General features: G+C 52.7%; 1 protein-coding gene across 1 annotated transcript; it reads right to left on the minus strand.

Moving 5' to 3' along the window:
• Positions 1-13,382: 13,382 nt before the first annotated feature.
• LOC135577894 (cilia- and flagella-associated protein 52-like) lies at positions 13,383-15,322 on the minus strand. The gene is made up of 4 exons (XM_065048007.1): positions 15,161-15,322; positions 14,153-14,252; positions 13,581-13,697; positions 13,383-13,451 (listed from the first exon to the last, which is right to left on the minus strand). Exons 1-4 carry the CDS (start codon positions 15,283-15,285, stop codon positions 13,383-13,385), a joined length of 411 nt encoding a protein of 136 aa, XP_064904079.1. The 5' UTR covers positions 15,286-15,322.
• Between the last annotated feature and the right edge of the window lie 12,286 nt (positions 15,323-27,608).

The raw sequence follows: 27,608 nt of genomic DNA on the forward strand, positions 1-27,608 counted from the left end.
CAAGGACTTGCTTTTCAAGGCCCAAGATGGTATTTCGGGCTGTAACATGAGGTACAGCATATGTTTCCAACCATCCAGTGGTTGCTTCCACCATTGTAAGTACATAACGCTTACCTTGACGTGTTTGTGGAAGTGTAATATAATCAATCTGCCAAGCTTCTCCATACTTATACTTTAACCATCGCCCCCCATACCGTACAGGCTTTAACCGTTTCACTTGTTTGATTTCGGCGCAAGTCTCACATTCATGAATAACCTGTGAAATAGTGTCCATAGTTAAATCCACCCCTCGATCGCGAGCCCATTTATATGTTGCATCTCTACCTTGATGCCCTGAAGCATCATGAGCCCATTGGGCTAGGAAAAGTTCACCTTTATGTTGCCAGTCCAAGTCCACCTCAGCTACTTTAATCTTAGCAGCTTGACCTGCTTGTTGGTGGTTTAGATGTTCCTCGGTGGCTCGACCTTTAGGCACATGAGCATCTACGTGCCGAACTTTCACAGGCAGGCTCTCTAGCCGAGCAGCAATGTCTTGCCACAGTGTGGCAGCCCAAATGGGTTTAACCTCTGCGCTGCCAGTTGCTTTTCTTCCATTGCTGTAGCCACCCCCACAAGGCATTTGCCACCATCCATGAGTCAGTATAGAGATAAAGTATTGGCCACTTCTCTCGTTCAGCAATGTCCAAAGCCAGCTGGATGGCTTTCACTTCTGCAAATTGACTAGATTCACCTTGTCCTTCAGTGGCTTCTGTAACTTGTCGTGTGGGACTCCACACAGCAGCTTTCCACCTTCGATGTTTTCCTACAAGACGACAGGATCCATCTGTGAACAGTGCACACTGCTTATCAGTCTATTATACTCTTATCAGAGTATTATACGGTGGTGCTTCTTCAGCACGTGTTACCTCCTCCTCATCTGGAGACATCCCAAAGTCTTTGCTCTCTGGCCAGTCTGTAATCACTTCTAAGCTCCCTGGGCGATTGGGATTTCCAATTCGAGCTCGTTGCGTGATCAATGCAATCCATTTACTCCACGTAACTTCGGTTGCATGATGTGGAGAGGGAACCGTCCCGTTGAACATGCAGCTCAGCACCGGCAGTCGAGGTGCCAGGAGGAGCTGTGCTTCAGTACCGATCACTTCTGAAGCAGCTCGAACTCCTTCCTATGCTGCTAGTATCTCTTTTTCAGTTGGAGTATAGTTGGCCTCAGATCCTTTGTATCCTCGACTCCAAAAACCTAAGGGTCGACCTCAGGTTTCTCCTGGTGCTTTCTGAGGCTCCAGGTAAGTCCATTATCTCCGGCTGCGGTGTAGAGCACATTTTTAACATCTAGTCCAGTCCGAACTGGTCCAAGGGCCACCGCATGAGTTATCTCACGCTTCATTTGTTCAAAGGCTTGTCGCTGTTCATGGCCCCACTCAAACTGGTTCTTTTTATGAGTCACTCGATAGAGAGGGCTCACAATCTGGCTGTAGTCAGGAATATGCATTCTCCAAAAACCTACAACGCCCAAGAAAGTCTGTGTCTCCTTTTTATTAGTAGGTGGAGACATTGCTGCGGTTTTGTTGATCACATCCATTGGGATCTGACGACGGCCGTCTTGCCATTTTATTCCTAAAACTGGATCTCTCGGGCAGGTCCCTTGACCTTGCTTCGTTTTATGGCAAAACCAGCATCCAAAAGAATCTGAATTATTCTCTCACCTTTCTCAAAGACTTCTTTCACTGTGAATTATTCTCTCACCTTTCTCGAAGACTTCTTTCGCCGTGTCGCCCCATACGATGATGTTGTCAATATATTGCAGGTGTTCTGGAGCTTTACCTTGCTCCAGCGTGGTCTGGATCAGCCCATGGCAGACGGTAGGACTGCGTTTCCACCCCTGGGGCAAGCGATTCCACGTGTACTGGATGCCCCCCAGGTGAAAGCGAACTGCGGCCTGCACTCTGCTGCTACAGGAACAGAGAAAAATGCATTAGCAATGCATTGCGAGATGTCCATCCATGCTTATCAACAAGTTAGCATTCCATTGCTAGTTTTACCAAAACATGTGTCTGGTTCTCCAGGAAAATGCAGTTAATATGAAGCTTTAGCTGACAGGCAAAATCACTAAAAGAGAAACTGGTTTTTAACAAAACCAGGACAGAAGGGCTTCGGCCTTTCATCGCAGGCTTAAGTGCTGCAGCCAAGGCCGCAGCGTGGGCTTGAGCATGTAGTTTTGCCTTTTCTACCTCCTGTTGCGTGATCGGTACCCGTGTGCAAGCTTCCACCATCTCTGCTAGAGAAGCAGTTTTTCCCAAAGCGGCTCATATCTGTTGGCATTGGGTGTTTGCATTCATCATGGCCAAATCTTTCCCCACAGCAGCTTTTGCCTCTGGAATCAGGTTAGGAGAAGCATCTATAGCTTCTTTTAAACACTCCACAAACTTCATTTATGGTTCCCCAGGATCCTGCTTTATTGTAGAATAGGGTGGCACAGGGTTACCTATATTGGGTAACTCACTGCTGCCAGAGCAAGCCCTTGCGTTTGCTGCAAAACCCTTGGATTATCATTACTATCCCTGCTATACAATTCCCTTGTGCTTCCCTGTGGATCAGTAAGTCGACGCATATTTGCAAACCCATCTAACCCAGTCTCCAGCCCTTTTCCATACCACGATCTCAAATATTCATCTGCTCCTCTTACGGACCACATCCCACCTTCAACACATTGTCTAGCCCATTTTTGTGTTCGCTCCCTTTTAATACGGAGCTCCTCAGGAGTGAGGTCTAATTCCGCCCCCTCCCTTTCCTGTTTTCCCCGTTTTTCACATCCCCTGCCAGTTGCCTCCAGCCCGTCCTTCATCGCATCTGACGCCTTTTGATATGCTCTTAACCACCAAGTTTTACTGTTACCGCCATCTAGTCGCCTCACGGCGTCTAGAACTTCTTGCATCTGGCTCTCCTCCCGTCTCAGTAAGTCCTTCGGGCTCTGCACGTGGCTCTCCTGTTGCGGTTGAGACGGACAAGCGACATGGACCGAGTTCTTTCAAGATGAAAGGAATGGATGCTATTTATTGCTATAAGTGCATTTTTATACAATTCTACCGGTTCATGTGTCTTTTCACTATTGGTTACAAGTTACAGCACTAACATCTCACTGGTTAATTTTGCTGTCATCCATGTTATTCTTCTATCCCCTTCTCTCTCACGGGTACATCTCTCCTTTCTCACGGGTACAACTCCATATCTCCGGATACTCCTTTACTCCCATCCTTCTCAAGGGTAAATCTTAATATCTCCAAGGCTGATCTCTACTCCCATATTTTCTGACAAGGATTCCACAGACCCGCTGTAGTTTCCCACACTCTCCTCCTGGAAGCCAGGGCGATTCTGCGGTGCTGCATTCTCGTGCTCCACCGGGTCCTCCGGCAACGGCACTTCAGCTGGATTAACCTGATCGGGCTCATTGAACCTTGCTGGTTGCTGCCGTTGCTCGTCGCAGGCAGGCGATGGCTCAAAGGGCGCAGAGGGTATAATTTGCTCTCCGCCCCAGAAATCCAAATCTGACACGGGACATACCAGCAATGTGATGTTCACAGAGTTCGCTTTATTGCCGGAGCGGGCTGGCTCTATAGCAAAGCTGCCCTGTCCACGCGCCCTACAACAACGCTCCTTTAGTTTCTTCTGTCTCTGGCTTCACCTCTCAGCCAGGCTGGCGACAGCCCCATCCCCCCGGGGCGGGGGGGCTCTGCCACTACAGAAAAGCAAAGATTGGTGAGAAGAAATAAGGCAAAAAGACAAGGGATTACAATTACCCACAGGAGGGAAAACCCTGCTTATAGATCTTATGGAAAATAGCCCAGGAATTCAATGTCACCTCATGCTGGATATGTGGGGGGTCTCCAATGACTGATACATCGGATGAACCTCTTGTAAGCTAGTGTCGCGGGTAAATTCATCAAATACCTCTATTGCTCCCCCTTGGTACCCAGGTCCACCTAATGGATATTGGTCTCGAAATGGTAGCCTGGTGGAAGAAAACAGGGTTCGTGATAGCATGTGCATTTCTGGGTTTACTGTTTGTGCCGTGTATGATCCTGTGCTTTATTCGGTTAATACATCCAGTAGTCCAAGGCATGCAAATCTCAGGCATGCCCTATAGATCCTAAAAAGGCAACTTAGCAAGATTTGTCAGGAAGCAAAAATTCAATGGGCTCAGGCCTTGCCAATAGTGGTGTTGTGTATTAGAATTAAACCTAGGAGCGGAATGTCAGTAAGTCCATAGGAAATTCTGTATGGCAAGCCATATGAAGCACCGGATCCAGATCCAAGTGTACATGTAAAAGGTAATCAGGATTTCTACAATTATGTGTTGCCTCTCGGCAGGACACTGAATCAACTCAGATCCGCACTGGTGTGGAATCGCCCACTAGCACTTGAGAATCCGGTACATGATACAGAGCATGGAGACACGGTGTATACAAGAACTTGGAATAAAGGAACTTTAAAAGAACGTTGGGACGGACCCTATCAAGTACTCTTAACCACATTAACCGCAATTAAGGTTGCTGGAATAGACTCCTGGATACTCTACACCATTCAACACAAGAACCGAGAGGTTTTTGACACCTGCTTTCTTGTCGGTGTCCTACTGAGCACTAGCACAAAGCCAAGAGTGTTGCTCAGCAGCACCAACCACGTCTGCCAGGAATTAGTCTTCAACATGAACCAGGGGCAGCAGAAGGCAATCACCAGCACCACAGACAGCAAAGGAGAAGTCTGCAAGATCCCGTAAGGCTGGAATAGACTGTTGGCATCTGCTCTCCACGGCAAAACCGGAGGAGAGCGTAGAGGGAAAAGAAATGAAAGTCATTGACCGTGAAAAATGCGTGGCGAAACACAGGAGGTTCTGACACAAAAAGACCCTCCCGGGAGCAAGCCATGACTTCTGGATCCAGCATCTCTGGCCCGGGATGAAGGCTTGCCCATTGCCGTGCGGCCACTTGGGGTGCAAAACTGGGGTTTGAGGGGGGCTGTTGCCCCCCAGTGTCTTGCTCTGCCTGGAGATGTCTGTGCAGAGGTCCCTGGACAGGACGCCTCTTCCTCAGTCAGCGCTGGCAAAAGCCATCTGGGGACACGCTCCGTCCTCTGGAACTCTTCCTTGTGTGACTCGCAGCTCACGTGTGACAGCGCTGCTCCAAACTTGGCCTCAGCATCTCCCATCCCGTGGATGACTTCATCACAAAGGACCAGGGCGGCGCCCGCTGGCTCCTGGGGCGGCTGTTGCCGGGCAACAGAGACACTATATTGTCCCCTGTCACCTGTGCCCCTCGCCCATTTGGTCACTGGCCGTGGTGGGATCACTTGCCGTGGTGGGATCACTGTGGTGGTGGACTCATTTTGGCAGTTGGATCGCTTTTGGTGGTGGGATCACTACTGGTGGTTGCATCACTTTTGGTGGTTTGATCGCTTTTGGTGGTTGCATCACTTCTGGTGGTGGGATCACTTTTGGTGGTGGAATCGCTTTTGGTGGTTGAACCGCTTTTGGTGGTTTGATCACTTTGGGCACTCGGATCGCTTTGGTGACTGGATCGCTTTCATCACTCGGATTGCTTTCGGCACTTGGATCTGTTTTGGTGACTGATCGCTTTCTGTGGCAAGAAGGAGCAGGAGAAAGGCTGCTGGCTGCCCATCCCTCCAAGATCACCTCCGGACAGAAAAGCTCCCGTCTTCCCACATCAGGCTCCGTGTTTTCCGGCAGAGCAGCAGCGATGGCCACACTCGGTCTGCTGGAGATGCTGAACGCCGCCATCGGGACACCCAATTTGGGGGTTGTTGACTTCGTGGCGCTTCACAAGTTGCTCGAGGCCATCATCGGGCAGCTGGGCCAGCAGCAGCTGTCTGTCCTGGAGCCAGGGCAGAGCCCGGCCCCCGGCCTGGCAAAGGACCAGGACAGCAAGGACCAGCCTGGCCAGGAGAAGGAGGAGGACGGAGCCCTGGGCACAGGGCAGCAGCTCTGGAAACCAGAGGAGCAGCTGGAGGGGACCGGGAGCAACTCCGAGGTCTCCTCCATGGCCAAGGAGCTGATGCCAACAACAACGGAAGAGGAGGAGAGAGCCGTCTCCAAGGTAGATGCTCTTGCTGGTCCCTGGGTGCTCCCCCACGAGACGCCCCCTCCTCCGGGCTCCGCGCTGCCGTCGTGCCGCCCTCAGCCCAAGGGCTGGGTTAAGCCCGAGCTCCCGCAGCAGAGCACAGCGGGGCCCAGGTCCCCAGGGACCCTCCCCTGGGCTCACCCCCCACCCGCTCTCCCAGAAAAGGGCTTCGCTCCAGCACCTGTGGGAGGAGATCAACAAGTTTAAGGAGGCGCAGTGCGGCCTGGCAGAGGACGTGCGGGCCATGCAGAAGGCGCACTCTGGCATGGCAGAGGACATGCGGGACATGCAGGAGGCCATGCAGAAGGCGCATTCTGGAATGGCACAGGACATGCGGGAGATGCAGGAGGCCATGCAGAAGGTGCATTCTGGAATGGCACAGGACATGCGGGAGATGCAAGAGGCCATGCAGAAGGCGCATTCTGGAATGGCCCAGGACATCCAGGAGATGAAGGAGGCGCATGTCGGCCTGGCAGAGGACATGCATGCCCTGCAGGAGGCGCATTCCGGCCTGGCCGAGGACATCCAGGAGATCCAGGAGACGCTTGGCCTGGTGAGCATCCCCTGGTGCCCCGGGAGGGAGCTGGGCCCTCGTCCCTCCCCGCTCCTGCTGCCCTGTCACACTGTGCCCGTGCCCCACGGCCATCGGTGTCAGCAGCGTGAAGGGCAGCAGGAGGGAAGAGTGGGAAGGGTGTCCCAGGAGTTGCTAAGGCACTTTTGAACTAGAGAGCCCTCAAAACAGATCCAGGGGAGGGGAGGAGGGGAGATAAAGCTCTGCCCGTGCAATTCAGCCACGGCCCATCAGGCACAGCCCTGCCCAGCGTCCCTCTGTCTCCTGCCCCAGTTCATTTGAGGATACTCTTTAAATCCCGCTCCCACATCTGAACGGGTGTCCCTCTCCTCGCCCAGCTCCAGGGGAAGCCCCAGGACGCTGCCGGGCTGCGCAGGGACAGGAGGCGGCTGCGTCCCCCGCTCCCTCGGGGACACCAGCCCTCCTGCCTCGGGGCACAGCCTGTGGGGTGGGGTGCTGGGCAGTGATGCTGCGGGTCCCATCCCTGGATGTCCCATCCCCCCAGCTCCATGGCTGGGCTGACTCCGTGATCCCTTTGCATTTGGGCTCTCATGTTCAACACGAGTTTGGCCCTGTGAGATGGTGGTTTGGGGACAGGGACTGGGGACATGGCGGGGGGTTCTGGGGTCTGTCCTCACGGCTGCCCAGCTGCCAGTAAACCTGCTGCCCTTTGCCTCTTCTTCCCAGGAGGGCGGTGGGGGCCAGTCTGCCCCTGCTGAGCCCACCCAGGTGGCCATGGACAGCCAGGCCAGGAAGAGCTCAGCACTGGGGCCGAAGGGACGTGTGACACGGCCTGGGATGGAGACCGGCAAGGGGACTGCAGGGTCTGGCTCCCCGGGGATGCGAGCAGGGACACAGGGGGAACCAGCAACCCCTGTGAAGTTGTCAGGCGCTCCCTCTGATCACACGAGGTCTATTGGTGCCGGCGCCACCACCCCGGGGATGCAGGCAGGATCCCGGGGCACCCAGGCCAGCACCTCGGGGCTGGAACCAGGATCACGGGGCACCCAGGCCAGGACCTGCCTGGGGACACAGCCAGGGGCCCCTGATGCCCAGGCCAGCACCTCGGGGATGCAGCCAGGATCCCCTGGGACCCACACCAGCACCCCTGGGGTGCAGCCTGGGTCCTCCAGCTCCCAAGCCACCATCCCAGGGGATGCCCAAGAGCCGGCCAAGCCCTGGGGCTCCACCAGCACCTCCAGCTACGAGTCGGAGATGCGGGAGGTTCTCTCCCAGGTTGGGCAGCTCGGCCACCTCTGCACTGGTCTGAAAGAGCAGGTGGAGCAGCTTAAATCTACCAAAGCAGAACATGCGGATCTTGAGAACTTGCGCCGGCTCTTCCCGAAGGGAGGTGAGAGCACGGGAGGACTGGCGGGGGTTGTTTGGCGTGGGGTCACCCTGGGTCAGGGGCTCGTCATGCTCAGAGACCCCGTCACCGACAGCACATCCCCTTGCACCATGTCCCTCTAGGCCGGGAGAGCATCACCAGCATCCTGGCCGACCTCAGGTGCCAGGTGTCCTTCCTACAAGACATGGCCAGGGCCCTGCACGGGGAGGAGGAGAAGGTGAGCCGGCAGCAGTCCCCGAGGGGCTGCGGGGATGCCAGTTTGGGCAGGGAGGGGGCAGCCGAAGGGTCCCCGTGCCGGAATGACACAGGGGGCTGTGCCCTCACCGCCCCCACTGCCGTTCCCAGATCAGCAAGGTGGAGGATGCTCCCAGAAAGACGAGGGGGGCTGGAGCCGGCAGAAAAGCAGCCGGCAGCGGCCAGATGACCCGACAGCCGCGGTAAAAGGATGGGAGAGGGTTTCCTACCCCGCAGGGCTGCGAGGGATCCTGGGGTCTGGGAGCATCCCAGTTTGGGGGCCGAGGGACACCCCCACGAAGGCTAAGCCTGCCCCTGCCCCCATCTCGCTGGCCAGGCCCAAGGGACAGAAGGTCAAGGCAGAGCGGAAGGAGCTGGAGAAGAAGCCGGAGCCGACCCAGGCCGAGCTGGAGCAGTTTGCGGCCAACTACGTGAATAAGTTGGTGATGGAGACAGCGCAGCAGCTGCAGGCAGAGGTGAGGCCCGGGGGCAGCGCTCCCAGCCCCCGCTGGCTCGGGGGGAGTCCTGGCGGGGTCCCGGCCACGTCCCCTGGCTGGATGGGGCCATGGAGCCTCCACGGCACCTGGGCTTGTGGGCGGCATCCAGCCCGGCTCAGAGCTGATTCCTCCTCCCCTGCCAGCAGGTGGACGAGCCGAGGGCGACGGTGCAGAGCGGGGGACACGAGCACGCAGGGTGCCACTTCTGCAGCCCGGACACCAGGGTGCTGCTGGGGAAGCTCCTCCAGCGCTGCGAGAAGCTCGAGGAGCAGGTGGAGTCCCTGGCCCAGAAGGCGGGCGGCAAGGTGGACAGTTATCCAAAGTGGAGGAGACAGGTAAGGAGATGCGGTGTAGGGGGCTTGAGCTGCCAGGACCCCCCAGGCATTTCTGCTTTGCTCTAACGTGGGGGAGCCCCTCGCTGCCCCCCTAATTGGCTTGTCGGAGTCAGCAGCACGGAAGGGAATTAAAGCCTTGGAGCAAATGTCCTGCTTGCACTGAGGGTCCGTGGCCATCAGCCAAAATACCCTGGGTCTGCCCCCGTGGGGCAGCCACCCCCTTGCTCAGCACCGCCTTGTTCTCTTAGTCCCTGCAGCAGGACGAGCAGCTCAAGTGCCTCCAGACCAGCATCGTGCAGCTCCAAAAAGGCTACGAGAAGTTCAGCTCGGCCCTTGCAAACCTGCAGCAGGATCGCCAGCAGGAGCAGAATGACGTCAAGGTGGGTGGCTGTAACGCGCAGGCAGAGCCCAGGCTGGGACCCCAAGGGGTCTGTCCCCCTGCCACCCTGCTCGCAGCCCTGCACAGCTTCCCCATGCCTTTCCTGGAGGTTTCTGATGGGGTGGGGAGGCAGGGGGTGCTCGGCTGGCCGGGGGCAGCTCCGACCCTGCCGTGGCATCACGGGCTGCTGTCTGCCTTGGAAGGCTCTGTCCCAGGCCCTGGGGAGGCTGGAGAAGAAGCAAGCAGACAAGGAGGAGCTGCTGGTGCTGGGAATCGATGAGGTACGGGCTCAAAGGGCCCCGGTGCCAGTCAAGGGTGTCCCGGGCAGGGTGACAAACACCCCTTGTCCCTTGGGTGCCGGCTGGCAGAACCAGCCAGGGGGAGGGAGGATTTCTAGCCCGGCTGCAGGTCCCTTGCCAGGTCCCTCTGTGACCCCGAGTCCCTTCGGCTGGTGGGACCAACGCCACGGGGGTGATGGGGTGAACAGGACCACGTAGCCACTTCCCCTCTCCTGTTGTCTCTGCATCCTGTCCCCACCGCTCTCCTGCCTTTCCCTGTTGCTAGAAAGCAGACAAAGCCGCGCTGGCTGACAAAGTCAGTCACAGCCAGCTTGAGGCGTGCGTGGAGCGGCTGACCAAGATGATGGAGGAGGTGACGAGCCGGGTGACGGGCCAGGAGAACGGCTGGCTCCAGTTCCAGAAAGAGCTGCAGAGACAGATGGACTGCAAGGTGAGGGCTCGTCCCCTCCACGCAGCACTGGCACCTTGGGGCCTGGCAGCCTAAGGCAGCATCCTTGCGAGGGTCCCCCCTCCCGGCTGTGCCCCCGGGGACCGCCATGTCCCATCCTGGGGTAGCTGGCTGAGGGTGTCACCCGTCCACAGCTGGACCGCCGGGAGCTGGGGGCGTTCCGGAAGCAGCAGGAGGAGCGGTGGAAGAGCCTCAGCGGGCAGCTCCAGGAGCAGGCGCTGCAGGCAGAGCGTGACAATGCCGCTGGGATTAGGAAGTGAGTGCGATGGGGACAGTGGCGGCTTTGGCAGTGCTGGCCCTGTTCCTGCTGGCTGTCCCGGCTCGTGCCGGTGTGGTACCTGGCGTGGGAGCCACGTGGGCAGCGCCCCTGGGGACGCTGAGCAAGTGGCTGTGCCTTGTGCTCCTGCCAGCTGCAGCTTCGCAGCGATAGAGGCGGCACAATGAGGGGCACGTGTGGGAGGAGCCCTCCTCAACCAGTCTTGGGGGGTGGGTGCAGAGGCTTTTTGTGGCTGGTGTGCAGGTGGGGCTGTGCCCCCCAGGAGCTCCCCAGCCCTTTTCTCCCCCCTCCAGGCAGCTGCTGCCTGGTTTCCATTGCCTGTCCTGTGACCGGCCCCTCAACATGCTGGCGCCTGGACCGTGAGTAACTGCCCCCCGAACAGGGAGCACCCCCCGACCCCTCCCTGGCGTCGAGTGACACATGGGGTGCCACCTGCCGGGCCCTGAGCACCCCCATGTCCTGTCCCACAGGGAGCGGACGGGCGAGTGCAGATACCCGACTGTTCCACGGAGCTGCGGGGGCCCACACACCGTCACGCCCCCGCGCTTCCAGCCCCAACCGCCCAGCACCCCACGGCCGTCCCCATCCAGCGCCCGCCGCCCCAACAAGGTAGGGATGACAGAGGTGGGGAGGGGGATGCTGAGCCTGCGGGGGGATCTGTGCCTCAGTTTCTCCAGGGAGAGCTGGCTGGGGGAGGGTTGCTGGGGGATGCGGAACGGGGCCCCGTGTTTGGGTCACACGCTCTCCCCTTCCCAGAAGGACGCGATGCAGCTGTCGGGCCAGGACGGCACTGATGGGAAGCGGCAGGACGAGCAGCTCTCCATGATGGGGGGCTCTCAGCTGCCCACAACACCAACGGCCACCCCAGAGACCTCGACCTCGAGGAGCCAGAAAAGTATGGCCCTGTCAGGGCACCGGGGGGCAGAGGACACCCCGCTGTCTGGGGGGACGGGTCTGTGCCCACAGCTGGGCAGGGTTGGACGGGGGTCTGGGCTCTGGGCTGGGCTGTGGGGGCAGCACTGGCTGCTGGGGCAGCCGGTCCCTGTGGTGGAGCTGGAGGGAGCTGGGGGGACATGTGGGGTGGTGCTGGGCAGTGTGGGACAACAGCCTGTGTGCTTCAGGGTGGGGGCAGGACCCTGTTGGTGGGTGTCTGTGGCTGACCCTGCCCCTCGCCCCCAGGCACCGCCTCCCCGCTGCTGTTAGCCGTGCTGAAGCGCCGACCAGCCTCATCTCCCGGACGCCTCACCCAGGCACCGAAGCTGCTGCCGCCCATCCAGCCCCCCCGCAGCGAAACAACCCCCTGACAGCCGGGCAGGACGGGGGTCCCGGCCCCGGTCCCACCGCCCCGGGCGCTGAGCAGGCAGCGGCTGCAATAAATGGCGATGGGCAACCAAGCGCCGGTGTGGTCTGAGTGGGGGTCCCTGGGGCAGGATGGCAGAAAGCCCCCTGTGTTTGCTTTTCCAGGAGAAAAATAAGTGCTAAAAAGGCGCTTTGGGGTGCCCAGGTGGATCCAGTGGTATCCAGGGTCCCCAGAGGGAGCACGGGGAGCAAACCAGTGGGCACCAGGGCAGAGCCAGCAGAGGCCCATCCTGCACCCCGGCTGGGGCTGAGGTGTCCATGGGCTTCAGAAGCACCCCCTGGCACTAACTGGGGGGACGGGGTGAGGGGGGAACCAGGGGGCTGTGCAAGAAGCCGGGCTGGCTGTCGGCAGCCGGAGGAGGGGAGCGCTTTGCTCTGGGTCAGGGGATCCAGAACTGGGGGGACGCAGCAGCTTCGTGCCCCGCCCCGGGGTGCCCACAGCCGCCGTGTCGCAGCGCTTTGCAGTCGCAGGAAAGCACCGGGCAGCTCGAGTTGATGGGCGCTCAGTTTCCCCAGCCAGGCGATGCCGGCGGTGCCAGCCCAGCCACCCAAGGCCCTACAAGAGACAAGGGCTGTTCATACAGCCAAGCAAAAGTGTGGCCCGTGGGCAGGGGAGCTGCCAGCCCTGCCTGCCCTGCCTGCACAGGCAGGAGGAAAGCCCCTGAGCAAACCTCCTGCATCCCAAAACCGGGGATGCTCAGCCCAGCAGAGCTGGCACTCTGCACTCTCCAACTGAAGCGGAGCAGCTGAGACCGGGGAGTGGACCAGACATGTCCCTGATGGAGCCACGTGCCAGGGGGTTCCCACCAGCCCCCCAAGGGCAGTGTGTCACGGAGAGTCCTCGCAGGTTCATTTAAGGGACAACAGAGTCCTAAACAACTTTCATTAAACCGGCGAGGAACAGGGTTTTAGCACTCCAAAGTGACTTAAATAAAGGTTCGGATATCGGCTGAGGAAAATTATTTGAGGGGCAGCAACTGATACAACCAATCAGGCGGTGCACAGCGTGCACACACGGGGCTTCACTCAAAACAAATGCCGGAGCTGGCCCTGAGTCCCGGAGAAGTACACACTTGCCTAACACGGTGCGGGATTGTTTTAAAGAGATAAAGTACGCGTGCAAATGCGCACGGAAAGTTACTCGTGCATATGTGCACGGGAGGAAAATACACCCGCGATTCGGCGAGGGTCAATTTATACGCGCTCAAATGGAGCGCGGAAAGTTATACGTGCATATGTGCACGGAAAGTATAAATATACTCGCAATCCTGCGAGAAGTTTTACTTACACCCATGGCGGTGTCAGCATTCAGGACACAGAACCACGGGCGTAGTTATATGCGGTGCTTTATTTCAGCGCTGGGAAACCAGGGGCTCGCACCCAAAGCTGGTTCCGACCGCTGATTCAAACTTCACCATTCTATACAATTTGGTTACATACATATTCATTGAAGTTACAACGTGTATATTGCATATTCATTAGGTTACACAATTATTTCACAATATCAGTTGCAACACCTTGGAACTACTCTAAGCATGCGCAGTGTCCTCTGGTGGTCGTTCAGGGGTCGTTCCTGACAGCGCAGGAAAAGCGTTAGTCTGAGAACCCGCTTTGTGATGGTTCTCCCGCAGGTTGCTCTACCTTCAGTCACTACCAAAGAGCAGGACAAGGACAGAATTGGAGTCACAGAGCTGCTACTCACCATGCTCAACTTCTTCTTCTGGGGCCCACAGGCAGTCAGCACCTTGCTGCTTGTGTTCACTGTCAGGACATCTCCACTCGTCGTGCCAAGATGAAAATCACCATCATCGTCTGTCATCTATCAGAAAGCATAAAGAAAAAGAGATCACGGTCTGGATCCTGAGACCCGTGTCCCACGCCTGACACTGGGCTGCATCAACAGCTTTAGTTCAGTGGATTGCCAAGAGTTCACCTGGGGGATCCCAGCCAATGTTTCTGTTCCATCACACGCACAGATCCAGAACACTGCTGAACGCCAGACACTTTCTAACCAAATCTAGATCATATTTGGAAGCATAAAAATCCGGGTGCCGGAGCCCGTGACCGTAATACGTGCTGCTTCTCTTGAGGAGCATCCAGAACACTCTTTCCCAGAGGCCGTGGGAGATCAACGGCCATGGCCAATGCTGAGGAACTTCACTGCCGTCACGCGCTTGGGACCAACATTTCCAGCATTATTAGAGAAACTCGTGGGTTTTCTCTAGTCTGTACAGAGTTTCTTAGTTTAGTAAAGTCATCTTGGCTGAAACGTACCTGAACACACACGGTGATTCCTCTCAGTTGCCCCGCGTAGCATTCAGATGGATGGATTGTTTTAGTTGCTGTGTCGAGTTCCCACACTCGAATGGTGAAACTATAAGAACAAATAGAGTGGGATCAAATCCACAGATGCAGAAACCTCCAAGTTTTTTCAGTACTACAAGAAGTAAAAAGCCTTCACAAGGCTCCATTATTCTGATCTTTCAATACGGAGAAAAAGAACAATATCAGAGAAGTCTCTTATGGAAACTTTTTCCGGGGAAATCAAAAATCTTAAGGCTTCAGCAAAAACATATGTGAGGACACTTTCAACTCTTTTCTAGTGCAATTTAATTGACGATGTCAGAGACGATGTCATATCTTTAAGCAGAGTCACCCTTACATTTCCCAAAGTGCTAAAATTGCAAAGGCGAGCACTCATAAGTGCGAGTGCAGCCAAGAGCACCCAAAGCCGTCCCTGATGTACAGGGAGGTGCAGGCCCTCAACGCGTTTAAACGTCAGCCTGGATATATGGGCGCTGCCGCAAATCCTTGCAAAACGCGACGTTTTGTACAACTTTTGTTACAAGCCAGTGACCAACTGTACATCACATCTGGTGAGGACAGGAGATCATCCAACGACCGGCAAGACATCATTGTTTCGACATTAATTAGCCATTGTTCAGGGGCACTCATTGACTGCTTTTCTTGTGTAAACACTGGCAACTCAATATTTTAAACACTGCACAGGGAATGCTGAGTACAAAATCCTGCTATCAGGAGCAGAAGTGACGCACGTGGGCCCCTGTGTGCTGCTCTGAAAACATATTGTTACATGGAGAAAAAGCAGAAATGCCTTAAAGCTACAACCTGACGGGTATTCATGAGTCCATTCAGAGTAAAAAGAAACAAGACAAGCACACAGTTGCTTGAGTTTCCTTGTAGTTCAATAAAGACTCTTTGTCAAAGGAAATAGGGCCAGGGGTTCTCTCGCTCTGCTCGTTCCTCTCCACAAACCCTTACTTTCCAGCAGTGACAAACACCTCGTCCCTGCAGCTGGAGCACATGACGACGTTGGCATTGCCGGCGCTGCGCGGCGAGGCCGGGCTCCCGCACACAGCCTCTCTCTTACTGACGTCCCACACCATCACCCTGCAGGAGAAGAAAGCCTTGAAACAGCTTCGCTTTTTGACATTGCTTGGAAGTCAATTACTAAAAAACAAAAGCAAGACAAAGCCTATTGTCCTGCAGTCTGTTCCTACCAGGACACACAACAGAAGTAACTTTGTAGAGATTCTACCCAAGAAAAAACTTGTCACCAAAGTGTGGAATTGCAGTTTACATCCCCTGCTCCTGAAGCAAGGCTACGTGGATTTATCAGATTCCTTCTGCGGAGCACGACTCACATCATACAGAATCACAGAACAGCTGGGGTTGGAGGGACCTTCCCAGCTCCCCAGTGCCCCCCTGCCATGACAGGGACATCTTCAGCAGCTCAGGGTGCTCAGAGCCCCGTCCAGCCTGGCCTGGGATGTCTCCAGGGATGGTTCAGCCACCACCTCTCTGGCCAACCCGGGACAGGCTCTCACCACCCTCCCTGGAAAAACGTCTCAGGCCGCCCAGAGAATCTGATTCTTGTCAAAAATCTTGTGCCAAGAAGCGGAAATCCTTACCTGCCGTCGTCCTGGCCTCCCAGGGACACAAGATAAATGCCTCTGGGCGAGAACGAGAGTCCCTCGACTTTGCCCTCGTGCAGCGAGAGCCGAGCAAGTAACTCCTGCTTTGGGAAATCCCAGAGGATGACGTCTGCCTGCGGGGCAAAGCAGAAGGGGGGGATGGCAGAGCATGAGCTGTAACTCGCAGGATCAGGGAGAACAACGTTCTCTGGCAGGAAAGTTGTTCGAAGGAGCCCAGCCCAAGCTTCTCTGCAGCCCTGGGCACCCCTGACACAAAGAGGCTTCAGACTGGGTGCTGTAAGAAGCATTATTCCAGCTGAGCACTTGAGTAGCTCTGCTTCATTTCAGCACCTACATTTACCCTGAGACACTGAGCATTTGACTTAGGTTTTAAAATACTGAAAGCACTAAAACCTGATCCCTTCCAAGTGTCTTGAGGTCTTTCAAATAGGCAAAAACAAAACGAAAAGAAGTTCAGAGGTCTGGAAATGCAGGTAGGTACCTGTCAAGGGCTTTTGAAAGTCCTAAGCAGCTCTGGAACTCAGGTCTCACTTGAAATAAACCAGCATTTATTAATTAATGTCTAATGAGATTTTGGCTGCCACACGCCCACAACACTTTGGATAAAAAGGACTGGAACTAAAAATCCCTCAATCCTAGGGAGACTGCTTCATGTTTTACAAAAACATAAAGGCACATCCAGCAATGGAGTAACTACAATTTCCCATTCCCTTCAACATCTTCCCATTGCAGATATTTATTTTCCAACCAAAGAAAAAATAAACGAAAGGTGTTCCCACCACTGGCAAGCCAACTCCAATTTCTCTGGTCAGTACTAAGCGGTTAAAATCAGAGCATTACCCACCTTGAATCCAATGCAGGTGACTTGTCCTGAAGCGACGTACATCCCATCCCTGGACACGACAACGCAGGACACGTTATCGGCGTGGCCGTGCAAGAAACTCTGTTTCTTAGTGTCCAGGTGCTGAATCAGCACCGTACAGCCCAGGGGGTACAGGATGTGCTCCCTGTCGGGGTGGCAGATGAGGCCACAGGGAACATGTCCTGCAAGAGAAACGGGTGAAAGATCCGCTGGCTGCCAACAGTTCAGGGGCTGCAGAAACCACTGGCTCCCCACGGTTTACCTCACAAGGCGAGGGGGGGGGAAGGAAAAGAACCTTCCAGTTCTCCCCAGAGCTGTTCAGCAGAACAACCCCGTGTCGAACAGCACGGTCACCCTTGGAATAAGTGATGGCCAAAATGGTTAATGTTGAACAAATCGAGTAGGATTCAATTATATTATGCATATTGTTGTAAGCAGTAACTGCGCTTGTGCAAGTTTGATTATGTTTTGTAGAACCTTGTAGTAGTAGTTAAGCCAATGCCTGGATTGCCTGGATGGTGCCACAGGTAACAGGATTCCCGGATGGTGCCACAGGTAACAAAGTTCCAGAGACGGAAATTCCCAGCGTGTGAACGAGCGTATAACATATATAAGCACACACGAAAAGTTGAGTGGTGTGCCTGTTGGCGGAACTGAGCTTCCCCCGGTCACCCAGCGCTGTTTTGCCTAATTACCGCTTGCTAAATAAAATCGATTGATTGGCTCAGAATCGATTTATTGGCTCTTATTTCTAACAAATGTGATCTGTGTGTGGCGCAGGAGCTTCCCGTCCACTTGCTCCTCCATTCAGTCAGGTGCTGCAAGAGAGGGACAGAGAAAGAAACAGTTAGGACCGGATTAACAACCTCGTCATCCCTGTCCCCAAACCTGCAGGCGTCCTAGGAGGCCTGATCTAAGTTTGGCTCTTCTCCCTCTCTTTGCTGGAATCCTTCACTGCACAAATTTCTGTCATGAACACTCTCTGAACCAACCTGATGTGTTCATAGTTCCCAGCCCAGCGTCCATTCCTCAAGGTACCTCAGCATTTCCCTTTGAAACCACACCTGAGTGCCATCCCGTCCTGAGCTACCTCAGCATTGCCCACTGCAGCCTCCCCGACGCCATCTCCTCCCTGAGCTCCCTCAGCCTTTCCCGCCAAAGCCTCCCCGATGTCACCCCTCCCTGAGCTCCCTCAGCCTTTCCCGCCCAAGCTCCTTCCGCGCCGTCCCGCCCTCAGGCTCCTCCGCCGCTCCCGCCGCTCCCCCCGTTCCCGGCCCCTCCCCGCGGCAGCGCCGCCCCCGCCCCTCGCGCCCCCTGGCGCCCCCACGGCGGCCCCGGCCCCGCCTGCGCCGCTCCCGACCCGGCGCTGCCCCCTCCCGCTCGCTTTCCTCCCTCTGCCCTGCGGCACCGCGGGCTCCCCCCTCCGCCCCACGGCCCCGCCCGAGCCCCGCGCAGCGCTCAGCCCGGGGCTCCCTTCCCTCACAGCCGCCCGCGTGTTTCCCCCTCGCCCCTTGCCCGGCCCGGCCCGGGGCCGCGCTCTTGCGGCTGGCTGCCCCTCGCCTTCCTCCTGCCGAACCCAGCCCGTCCCTCCCCCTCCACCCTCCCCCCTCAGCCGGGACCGGGGCGGCCCCGTCCAGTCTCCCCGCTGTCCGCCCGCCCCTCGCTCACCGCCGGCCCCGCCGCTCCTCGCCCGCTGCTCCCGCCGCCGCACGGGCGGCACGCGCTCCTCGGCCCGCGCGCTTCTGCAGCGTGGCCCCGCCCATCCCGCGCAGGAGCCAATCCCGTCCGCGCCCGCCACCGGGCCCCGCCCCCCCTCCCGGCCCGGCCGCAGAGCGGCGCTGTCCGCCCGCAGCGCGGCCCCGGCCCCGGCGGGTCAGCGGCAGCGGGGCCGGGAGCGCTCGGGCTGCGCCTGCCCGGGACGGCCCGGGACCGAGGGCTCCGCCGCCCGCCCGGGACGGACCGGGACCGAGGGCTCCGCCGCTGCAGCCCGTTTCGTGCCGTTTGCACCCCGGCTTACACGGCTGCAGCCTTCCTGCTGCTGCAGCTCACACATCTTTCTTCCTTCTAACCGCACAGCAGGTCACACTCACAAACGTTCCGTGCTCGCTGGCATAAGAACATCTGCAGAAGAATCTACAAACATTACACAGATATACCACCGACCACAGCTTCCTGAGCTTTCAGGTTAAAGTTCCTGCAGATATCCATGTTTCAATCAAACAGACACCACCAGCAGAGCTGCTGCCTCTGCCGTCTTTGCTCAGAAAGCAGTGACAACACCAGAAAACACATTGGCAGCCGGTGCTTTGAGCAGTGAAGGTGGGATCTACAAAAGTCTGATTAAACCAAACAGCCTGAGGTCTTTATCAAGCTGCAGATCTGCCAGGAATGCTGAAATGCAAGAGTTTACTCCTGCACTATTCCACAATGGAACAGCCGCTTCATATCAAAAATCATCTCAAAGTTCCAAACCGGTACATTAAAAAGCTGTCACTAGGTATTAGAAGACCACTGCAAGACTTTGTTGCTTTTGAGTTAAATCATAATGTTTCAATAAACAAAAGCCAAACAATTTATGCAGTCTGTTGCTCATCCTCCTGTTCATTCATGAGCACTGCAGCAATCAGTTGTTATACGAAGTGTCAACAGAGGAAATTGAAAAACCCCAAACAAAACTTACTGTCTATAGTGGTGTATCTAGGATCCTGTATCTAGGATGCTGTATCTAGGATGCTGTATCTAGGATTCTGTATCTGGGATGCTGTATCTGGGATGCTGTATCTGGGATGCTGTATCTAGGATGCTGTATCTATGATGCTGTATAGAGGATGCTGTATCTGGGATGCTGTACCAAGGATGCTGCATCTATGATGCTGTATCTATGATGCTGTATCTGGGATGCTGTATTTAGGATGCAATATCTATGATGCTGTATCGGGGATGCTGTATCTGGAATGCTGTATCTAGGATGCTGTCTCTAGGATGCTGTATCTAGGATGCTGTATCTATGATGCTGTGTTTAGGATGCTGTATCCTGTTCATTCATTAGCACTGCAGCAATCAGTTTTTAAACGATGTGTCAACAGAGGCGATTGAAAAACCCCAAACAAAACTTATTGAAGCCCACGGACCCCCCGCCCTCCCTGCCCCCCTCACCCTGAGCCCCACGATCAGCACCTGGTGCGGGAGAGGAGCAGAACTCGACAGACAGAACCAGAAATGCGACTGCGGGGAGAAGGAAACACCAAGGGAGTTACAGCTTCCTTAACGTTCCAAATACGATGTCTTCCAAACCAAAGATTGCGAGCGGTGGAGGAAAAAGCTGAGACGACTCAATGTGAGTGACAGAGCATAGTTGAATTTATTGGTCCAGGGTACACATATTTATACAGAAAACCTAGATAAAGCATCTTAGATACAGCATCCCAGATACAGCATACTAGATACAGCATCCCAGATACAGCATCCCAGATACAGATTCTGAGGTACAGCGTCCTGGATACAGCATCCCGTATACAGCATCCAAGATACAGCATCCTAGATACATCATCCCAGATACAGAATCCCAGATAGAGCATCCCGGATACAGCATCCTATATACAGCATCCTAGATACAGAATCCTAGAAACAGCATCCCAGATAAAGCACCCCAGATACAACATCCTAAATACAGCATACCAGATGCAGCATCCTAGATACAGCATCCCAGATACAGCATCACAGATAGAGCATCATAGATATTGCATCCTAGATACAGCATCCTAGATACAGCATGCCAGATACAGCATCCTAGATGCAGCATCATAGATATTGCATCCTAGATACAGCATCCTAGATACAGGATCCCAGATACAGCATCATAGCTACAGCATCCTAGATACAGCATCCCAGATACAGCATCCCAGATACACCATCCTAGATACAGCATCTCAGATACAGAATCCTAGATACAGCATAATAGATACAGCATCATAGATACAGCATCCTATATACAGCATCCTAGATACAGAATCCTAGAAACAGCATCCCAGATAAAGCACCCCAGATACAACATCCTAAATACAGCATCCCAGATGCAGAATCCTAGATACAGCATCCCAGATACAGAATCACAGATAGAGCATCATAGATATTGCATTCTAGATACAGCTTCCTAGATAGAGCATGCCAGATACAGCATCCTAGATGCAGCATCATAGATATTGCATCCTAGATACAGAATCCTAGATACAGGATCCCAGATACAGCATCATAGATACAGCATCACAGATAGAGCATCCCAGATACAGCACCCAGATACAGCATCCCAGATAAAGCATCCCAGATAAGCATCCTAGATACAGCATCCTAGACACAATATCCCAGATACAGCATCGTAGATACAGCATCCCAGATACAGAGTCCCAGATACAGAATCTCAGATACAGCATCCTAGATACAACATCATATATACAGCATCCCAGATACAGCATCCCAGATACAGCATCCCAGATACAGAATCCCAGATACAGAAAATTAGATACAGCATCCTAGATACAGCATCATATATACAGCATCCTAGATAAAGCATCCCTCATGCAGCATCTCAGATACAGCATCATAGACACAGCATCCTAGATACAGCATCCTAGATACAGCACCCCAGATACAGCATCCCAGATACAGGATCCCAAATACAGCATCCCAGATACAGCATTATAGATACAGCATCCTAGATATAATATTCCGGATACCACATCCTATATACAACATCCCACATACAGCACCCTAGATACAGCATCCCAGATACAGCATGCCAGATACAGCACCCCAGACACAGCATCCTAAATACAGCATCCTAGATACAGAATCCCATAAACAGCATCCCACATACAGCATCCCAGACACAGCATCCTAGATACAGCACCCCAGATACAGCATCCCAGATACCGCATCCTAAATACAGCATCCTAGATACAGCATCCTAGATACAGCATCCCAGATACAGCATCCTAGATACAGCATCCCAGATAAAGCATCCCAGATACAGCATCCTAGATACAGCATCATATATACAGCATCCTAGAAAAAGCATCCCAGATACAAAATCCCAGATACAGCATCCCTGATACAGCATCCCAGATACAGCATCCCAGATACAGCATCCTAGATACAGCATCCTAGATACAGCATCCTAGATACAATATCCCAGATACAGCATCCTAGATACAGCATCCTAGATACAGCATCCTAGATACAGCATCCTAGATACAATATCCCAGATACAGCATCCTAGATACAGCATCCCAGATAAAGCATCCTAGATACAGCATCCTAGATACAGCATCCCACATAGAGCATTCTAGATACAGCATCCTAGATACAATATCCCATACACAGCATCCTAGATACAGCATCCCAGATACAGTATCCTAGATACAGCATCCCTGATGCAGCATCATAGATACAGCATCCCAGATAAAGCATCCCAGATACGGCATCCTAGATACAGCATCATATATACGGCATCCTAGATAAAGTATCCAAGACACAGCACCCCAGATACAGCATCCCAGATACAGCATCCCAGATACAGCATCCCAGATAAAGCATCCTAGATACAGCATCCTATATACAGCATCCTAGATAAAGCATCCTAGATACAGTATCCTAGATACAGCATCCCAGATACAGCATCATAGACACAGCATCCTAGATACAGCATCCCAGATAAAGCATCCCAGATACAGCATCCTAGATACAGCATCCCAGATACAGCATCCTAGATACAGCATCCTAGATACAGCATCCTATATACAGCATCCTCGATAAAGCATCCTAGATACAGTATCCTAGATACAGCATCTCAGATACAGCATCCCAGATACAGCATCCTAGATACAGCATCCTATATACAGCTTCCTAGATAAAGCATCCTAGATACAGTATCCTAGATACAGCATCTCAGATACAGCATCCCAGATACAACATCATAGACACAGCATCCTAGATACAGCATCCCAGATACAGCATCTCAGATACAGCATCCTTGATACAGCATCCTAGATATAGCATCCTAGATACAGCATCCTAGATAAAGCATCCCAGATACAGAATCCTAGATAAAGCATCCCAAATACAGCATCCCAGATACAGCATCCTAGATACAGCATCCCAGATACAGCAACCCAGATACAGCATCCTAGATACAGCATCATAGACACAGCACCCCAGATACAGCATCCCACATACAGCATCCCATATACAGCATCCTAGATACAGCATCCTAGGTACAATATCCCAGATACAGCGTACTAGATACAGCATCCCAGATACAGAATCCTAGATACAGCACGCCAGATACAGCATCCTAGATACAGCACCCCAGATACAGCACCCCAGATACAGCATCCTAGATACAGCACCCCAGATACAGCATCCCACATACAGCATCCCATATACAGCATCCCAGATACCGCATCCTAGATACAACATCCCAGATACAGCATCCTAGATACAGCATCCCAGATACAGCATGCCAGATACAGCACCCCAGATACAGCATCATAGATACAGCATCCTAAATACGGAATCCCATATACAGAATCCTAGATACAGCATCCCAGATACAGCATCCTAGATACAGCATCCTAGATACAGCATCCCAGATACAGCATAGTAGAGAGAGCATCCTAGATACAGCATCCCATATACTGCATTCTAGATACAGCATCCTAGATACAGCATCCTAGATACAGCATCCTAGATACAGCATCCCAGATAAAGCATCATAGATACAGCATCCCAGATAAAGCATTCCAGATACAGCATCCTAGATACAGCATCATATATACAGCATCCTAGATAAAGCCTCCCAGATACAGCACCCCTGATACAGCATCCCAGATACAACATCCCAGATACAGCATCCCAGATACAGCATCCTAGATGCAATATCCCAGATACAGCATCCTAGATACAGCATCCCAGATATAGCATCCTAGATACAGCATCCTAGATACAGCATCATAGATACAATATCCCAGATACAGCATCCTAGATACAGCATCCCAGATACAGCACCCAGATACAGCATCCCAGATACAGCATCCCAGATACAGCATCCTAGATACAGCATTCCAGATACAGCATCCTAAATACAGCATCCTAGATACAGCATCCCAGATACAGCATCTCAGATACAGCATCCTAGATACAGCATCCCAGATACAGCATCCTACATACAGTATCCAATATAATGCATCAAAGATACAGCATCCCAGATACAGCATCCTAGATACAGCATGCTAGATACAGCATCCCAGATACAGAATCCCAGATACAGTATCCTAGATACAGCATCCGAGATACAGCATCCTAGATAAAGCATCCCAGATACAGCATCCCAGATAGAGCATCCTAGATACAGCATCCCAGATACAGCATCCCAGATACAGCATCCCAGATACAGCATCCTAGATACAGCATCCTAGATACAGCATGCTAGATACAATATCCCAGATACAGCATCCTAGATACAGCATCCCAGATACAGAATCCCAGATACAGCATCCTAGATACAGCATCCCAGATACAGCATCCTAGATAAAGCATCGCAGATACACAATCCCAGATACAGCATCCTAGATACAGCATCCCAGATACAGAATCCCAGATACAGCATGCGAGATACAGCATTATAGATACAGCATACTAGATAAAATACCCCAGATACCGCATCCTAGATACAACATCCCACATACAGCGTCCTAGATACAGCATCCCAGATACAGCATGCCAGATACACCACCCAAGATACAGCATCATAGATACAGCATCTTAAATACAGAATCCCATATACAGAATCCTAGATACAGCATCCCAGACACAGCATCCTAGATACAGCACCCCAGATACAGCATCCCAGATACAGCATCCTAGATAGAGCATCCTAAATACAGCATCCCAGATACAGCATCATAGATACAGCATCCTAGATACAGCATTCCAGATACAGCATCTTAGATACAGCATCCCAGATAAAGCATACCAGATACAGCATCCCAGATAAAGCATCCAAGATACAGCATCCTAGATACAGCATCCTAGATACAATATCCCAGATACAGCATCCTAGATACAGCATCCCAGATACAGCATCCTAGATACAGCAACCTATATACAGCATCCTAGATACAATATCCCAGATACAGCATCCTAGATACAGCATCCCAGATACAGCACCCCAGATACAGCATCATAGACACAGCACCCCAGATACAGCATCCCAGATACAGCATCCCAGATACAGCATCCTAGATACAGCATCGTAGATACAATATCCCAGATACAGCATCCTAGATACAGCATCCCAGATACAGCATCCTAGATACAGCATCCTAGATATAGCATTCCAGATACAGCATCCTAGATACTGCATCCCAGATACAGCATCCTAGATACAGCGTCCTAGATAGAGCATCATAGATACAGCATCCCAGATACAGCATCCCAGATACAGCACCCTAGATACAGCATCATAGATACAGCATTCCAGATACAGTATCCCAGATACAGAATCTCAGATACAGCATCCTAGATACAGCATCGTATATACAGCATCCTAGATAAAGCATCCCAGATACAGCATCATAGATCAAGCATCCTAGATACAGTATCCTAGATACAGCATCCCAGATACAGCATCCTAGATACAGCATCCTAGATACAGCATCCCAGATACAACACCTCAGATACAGCATCCTAGATACAGCATCCTGGATATAGCATCCTAGATACAGCATCCTAGATAAGGCATACCAGATACAGCATCCCAGATACAGCATCCTAGATACAGCATCCCAGATACAGCATCCCAGATACAGTATCCTAGATACAGCATCCTAGATACAGCATTCCATGTACAGCATCCAAGAGATAGCATCATAGATACAGCATCCTAGATACAGCATCCTAGATACAGCACCCCAGATACAGCATCCTAGATACAGGATCCCAAATACAGCATCCTAGATACAGCATCCCAGATACAGCATCCTAGATACAGCATCCTAGATACAGCATCCCAGATACAGCATCATAGATACAGCATCCCAGATAAAGCATCCCAGATACAGCATCCCAGATACAGCATCATATATACAGCATCCTAGATAAAGCCTCCCAGATACAGCACGCCAGATACAGCATCCTAGATACAGCATCCCAGATACAGCATCCCAGATACAGCATCCTAGATACAGCATCCTAGATGCAATATCCCAGATACAGCATCCTAGATACAACATCCCATATACAGCATCCTAGATACAGCATCCTAGATACTTCATCCTATATACAGCATCATAGATACAATATCCCAGATACAGAATCTCAGATACAGCATCCCAGATACAGCATCCCAGATACAGCACCCCAGATACAGCATCCTAGATGCAGCATCCTAGATAAAGCATCCCAGATACAGCATCTCAGATACAGCAACCTAGATACAGCATCTTAGATACAGCATCCTAGATATAGAATCATAGATACAGCATCCTAGATAAAGCATCCCAGATACTGCATCCCAGATACAGCCTCCTAGATACAGCATCCTAGATACAGAATCCCAGATACAGCACCCCAGATACAGCATCATAGATACAGCATCCTAGATACAGCATCCTAGATAAAGCATCCCAGATACAACACCCCAGATACAGCATCCCAGATACAGCATCCTAGATAGAGCATCCTAGATACAGCATCCTAGATACTGCACCCCAGATACAGCAACCCAGATACAGGATCCCAGATACAGCATCCCAGATACAGCATGCCAGATACAGCATCCTAGATAGAGCATCCTAAATACAGCATCCCAGATACAGCATCATAGATAAAGCATCCTAGATACAGCATTCCAGATACAGCATCTTACATACAGCATCCCAGATAAAGCATCCCAGATACAGCATCCTAGATACAGCATCCCAGATAAAGCATCCAAGATACAGCATCCTAGATACAGCATCCTAGATACAATATCCCAGATACAGCATCCTAGATACAGCATCCCAGATACAGCATCCTAGATACAGCAACCTATATACAGCATCCTAGATACAATATCCCAGATACAGCATCCAAGATAAAGCATCCCAGATACAGCATCCCAGATACAGCATCATAGACACAGCACCCCAGATACAGCATCCCAGATACAGCATCCCAGATACAGCATCCTAGATACAGCATCGTAGATACAATATCCCAGATACAGCATCCTAGATACAGCATCCCAGATACAGCATCCTAGATACAGCATCCTAGATATAGCATTCCAGATACAGCATCCTAGATACTGCATCCCAGATACAGCATCCTAGATACAGCGTCCTAGATAGAGCATCATAGATACAGCATCCCAGATACAGCATCCCAGATACAGCACCCCAGATATAGCATCATAGATACAGCATTCCAGATACAGTATCCCAGATACAGAATCTCAGATAGAGCATCCTAGATACAGCATCGTATATACAGCATCCTAGATAAAGCATCCCAGATACAGCATCATAGATCAAGCATCCTAGATACAGTATCCTAGATACAGCATCCCAGATACAGCACCCCAGATACAGCATCCTAGATACAGCATCCTAGATACAGCATCCCAGATACAACACCTCAGATACAGCATCCTAGATACAGCATCCTGGATATAGCATCCTAGATACAGCATCCTAGATAAGGCATCCCAGATACAGCATCCTAGATACAGCATCCTAGATACAGCATCCCAGATACAGCATCCCAGATACAGTATCCTAGATACAGCATCCTAGATACAGCATTCCATGTACAGCATCCAAGATATAGCATCATAGATACAGCATCCTAGATACAGCATCCTAGATACAGCACC

The sequence above is a fragment of the Columba livia genome, unplaced genomic scaffold (assembly GCF_036013475.1).
Source record: "Columba livia isolate bColLiv1 breed racing homer unplaced genomic scaffold, bColLiv1.pat.W.v2 Scaffold_166, whole genome shotgun sequence".
Classification (NCBI taxonomy): Eukaryota; Metazoa; Chordata; class Aves; order Columbiformes; family Columbidae; genus Columba; species Columba livia.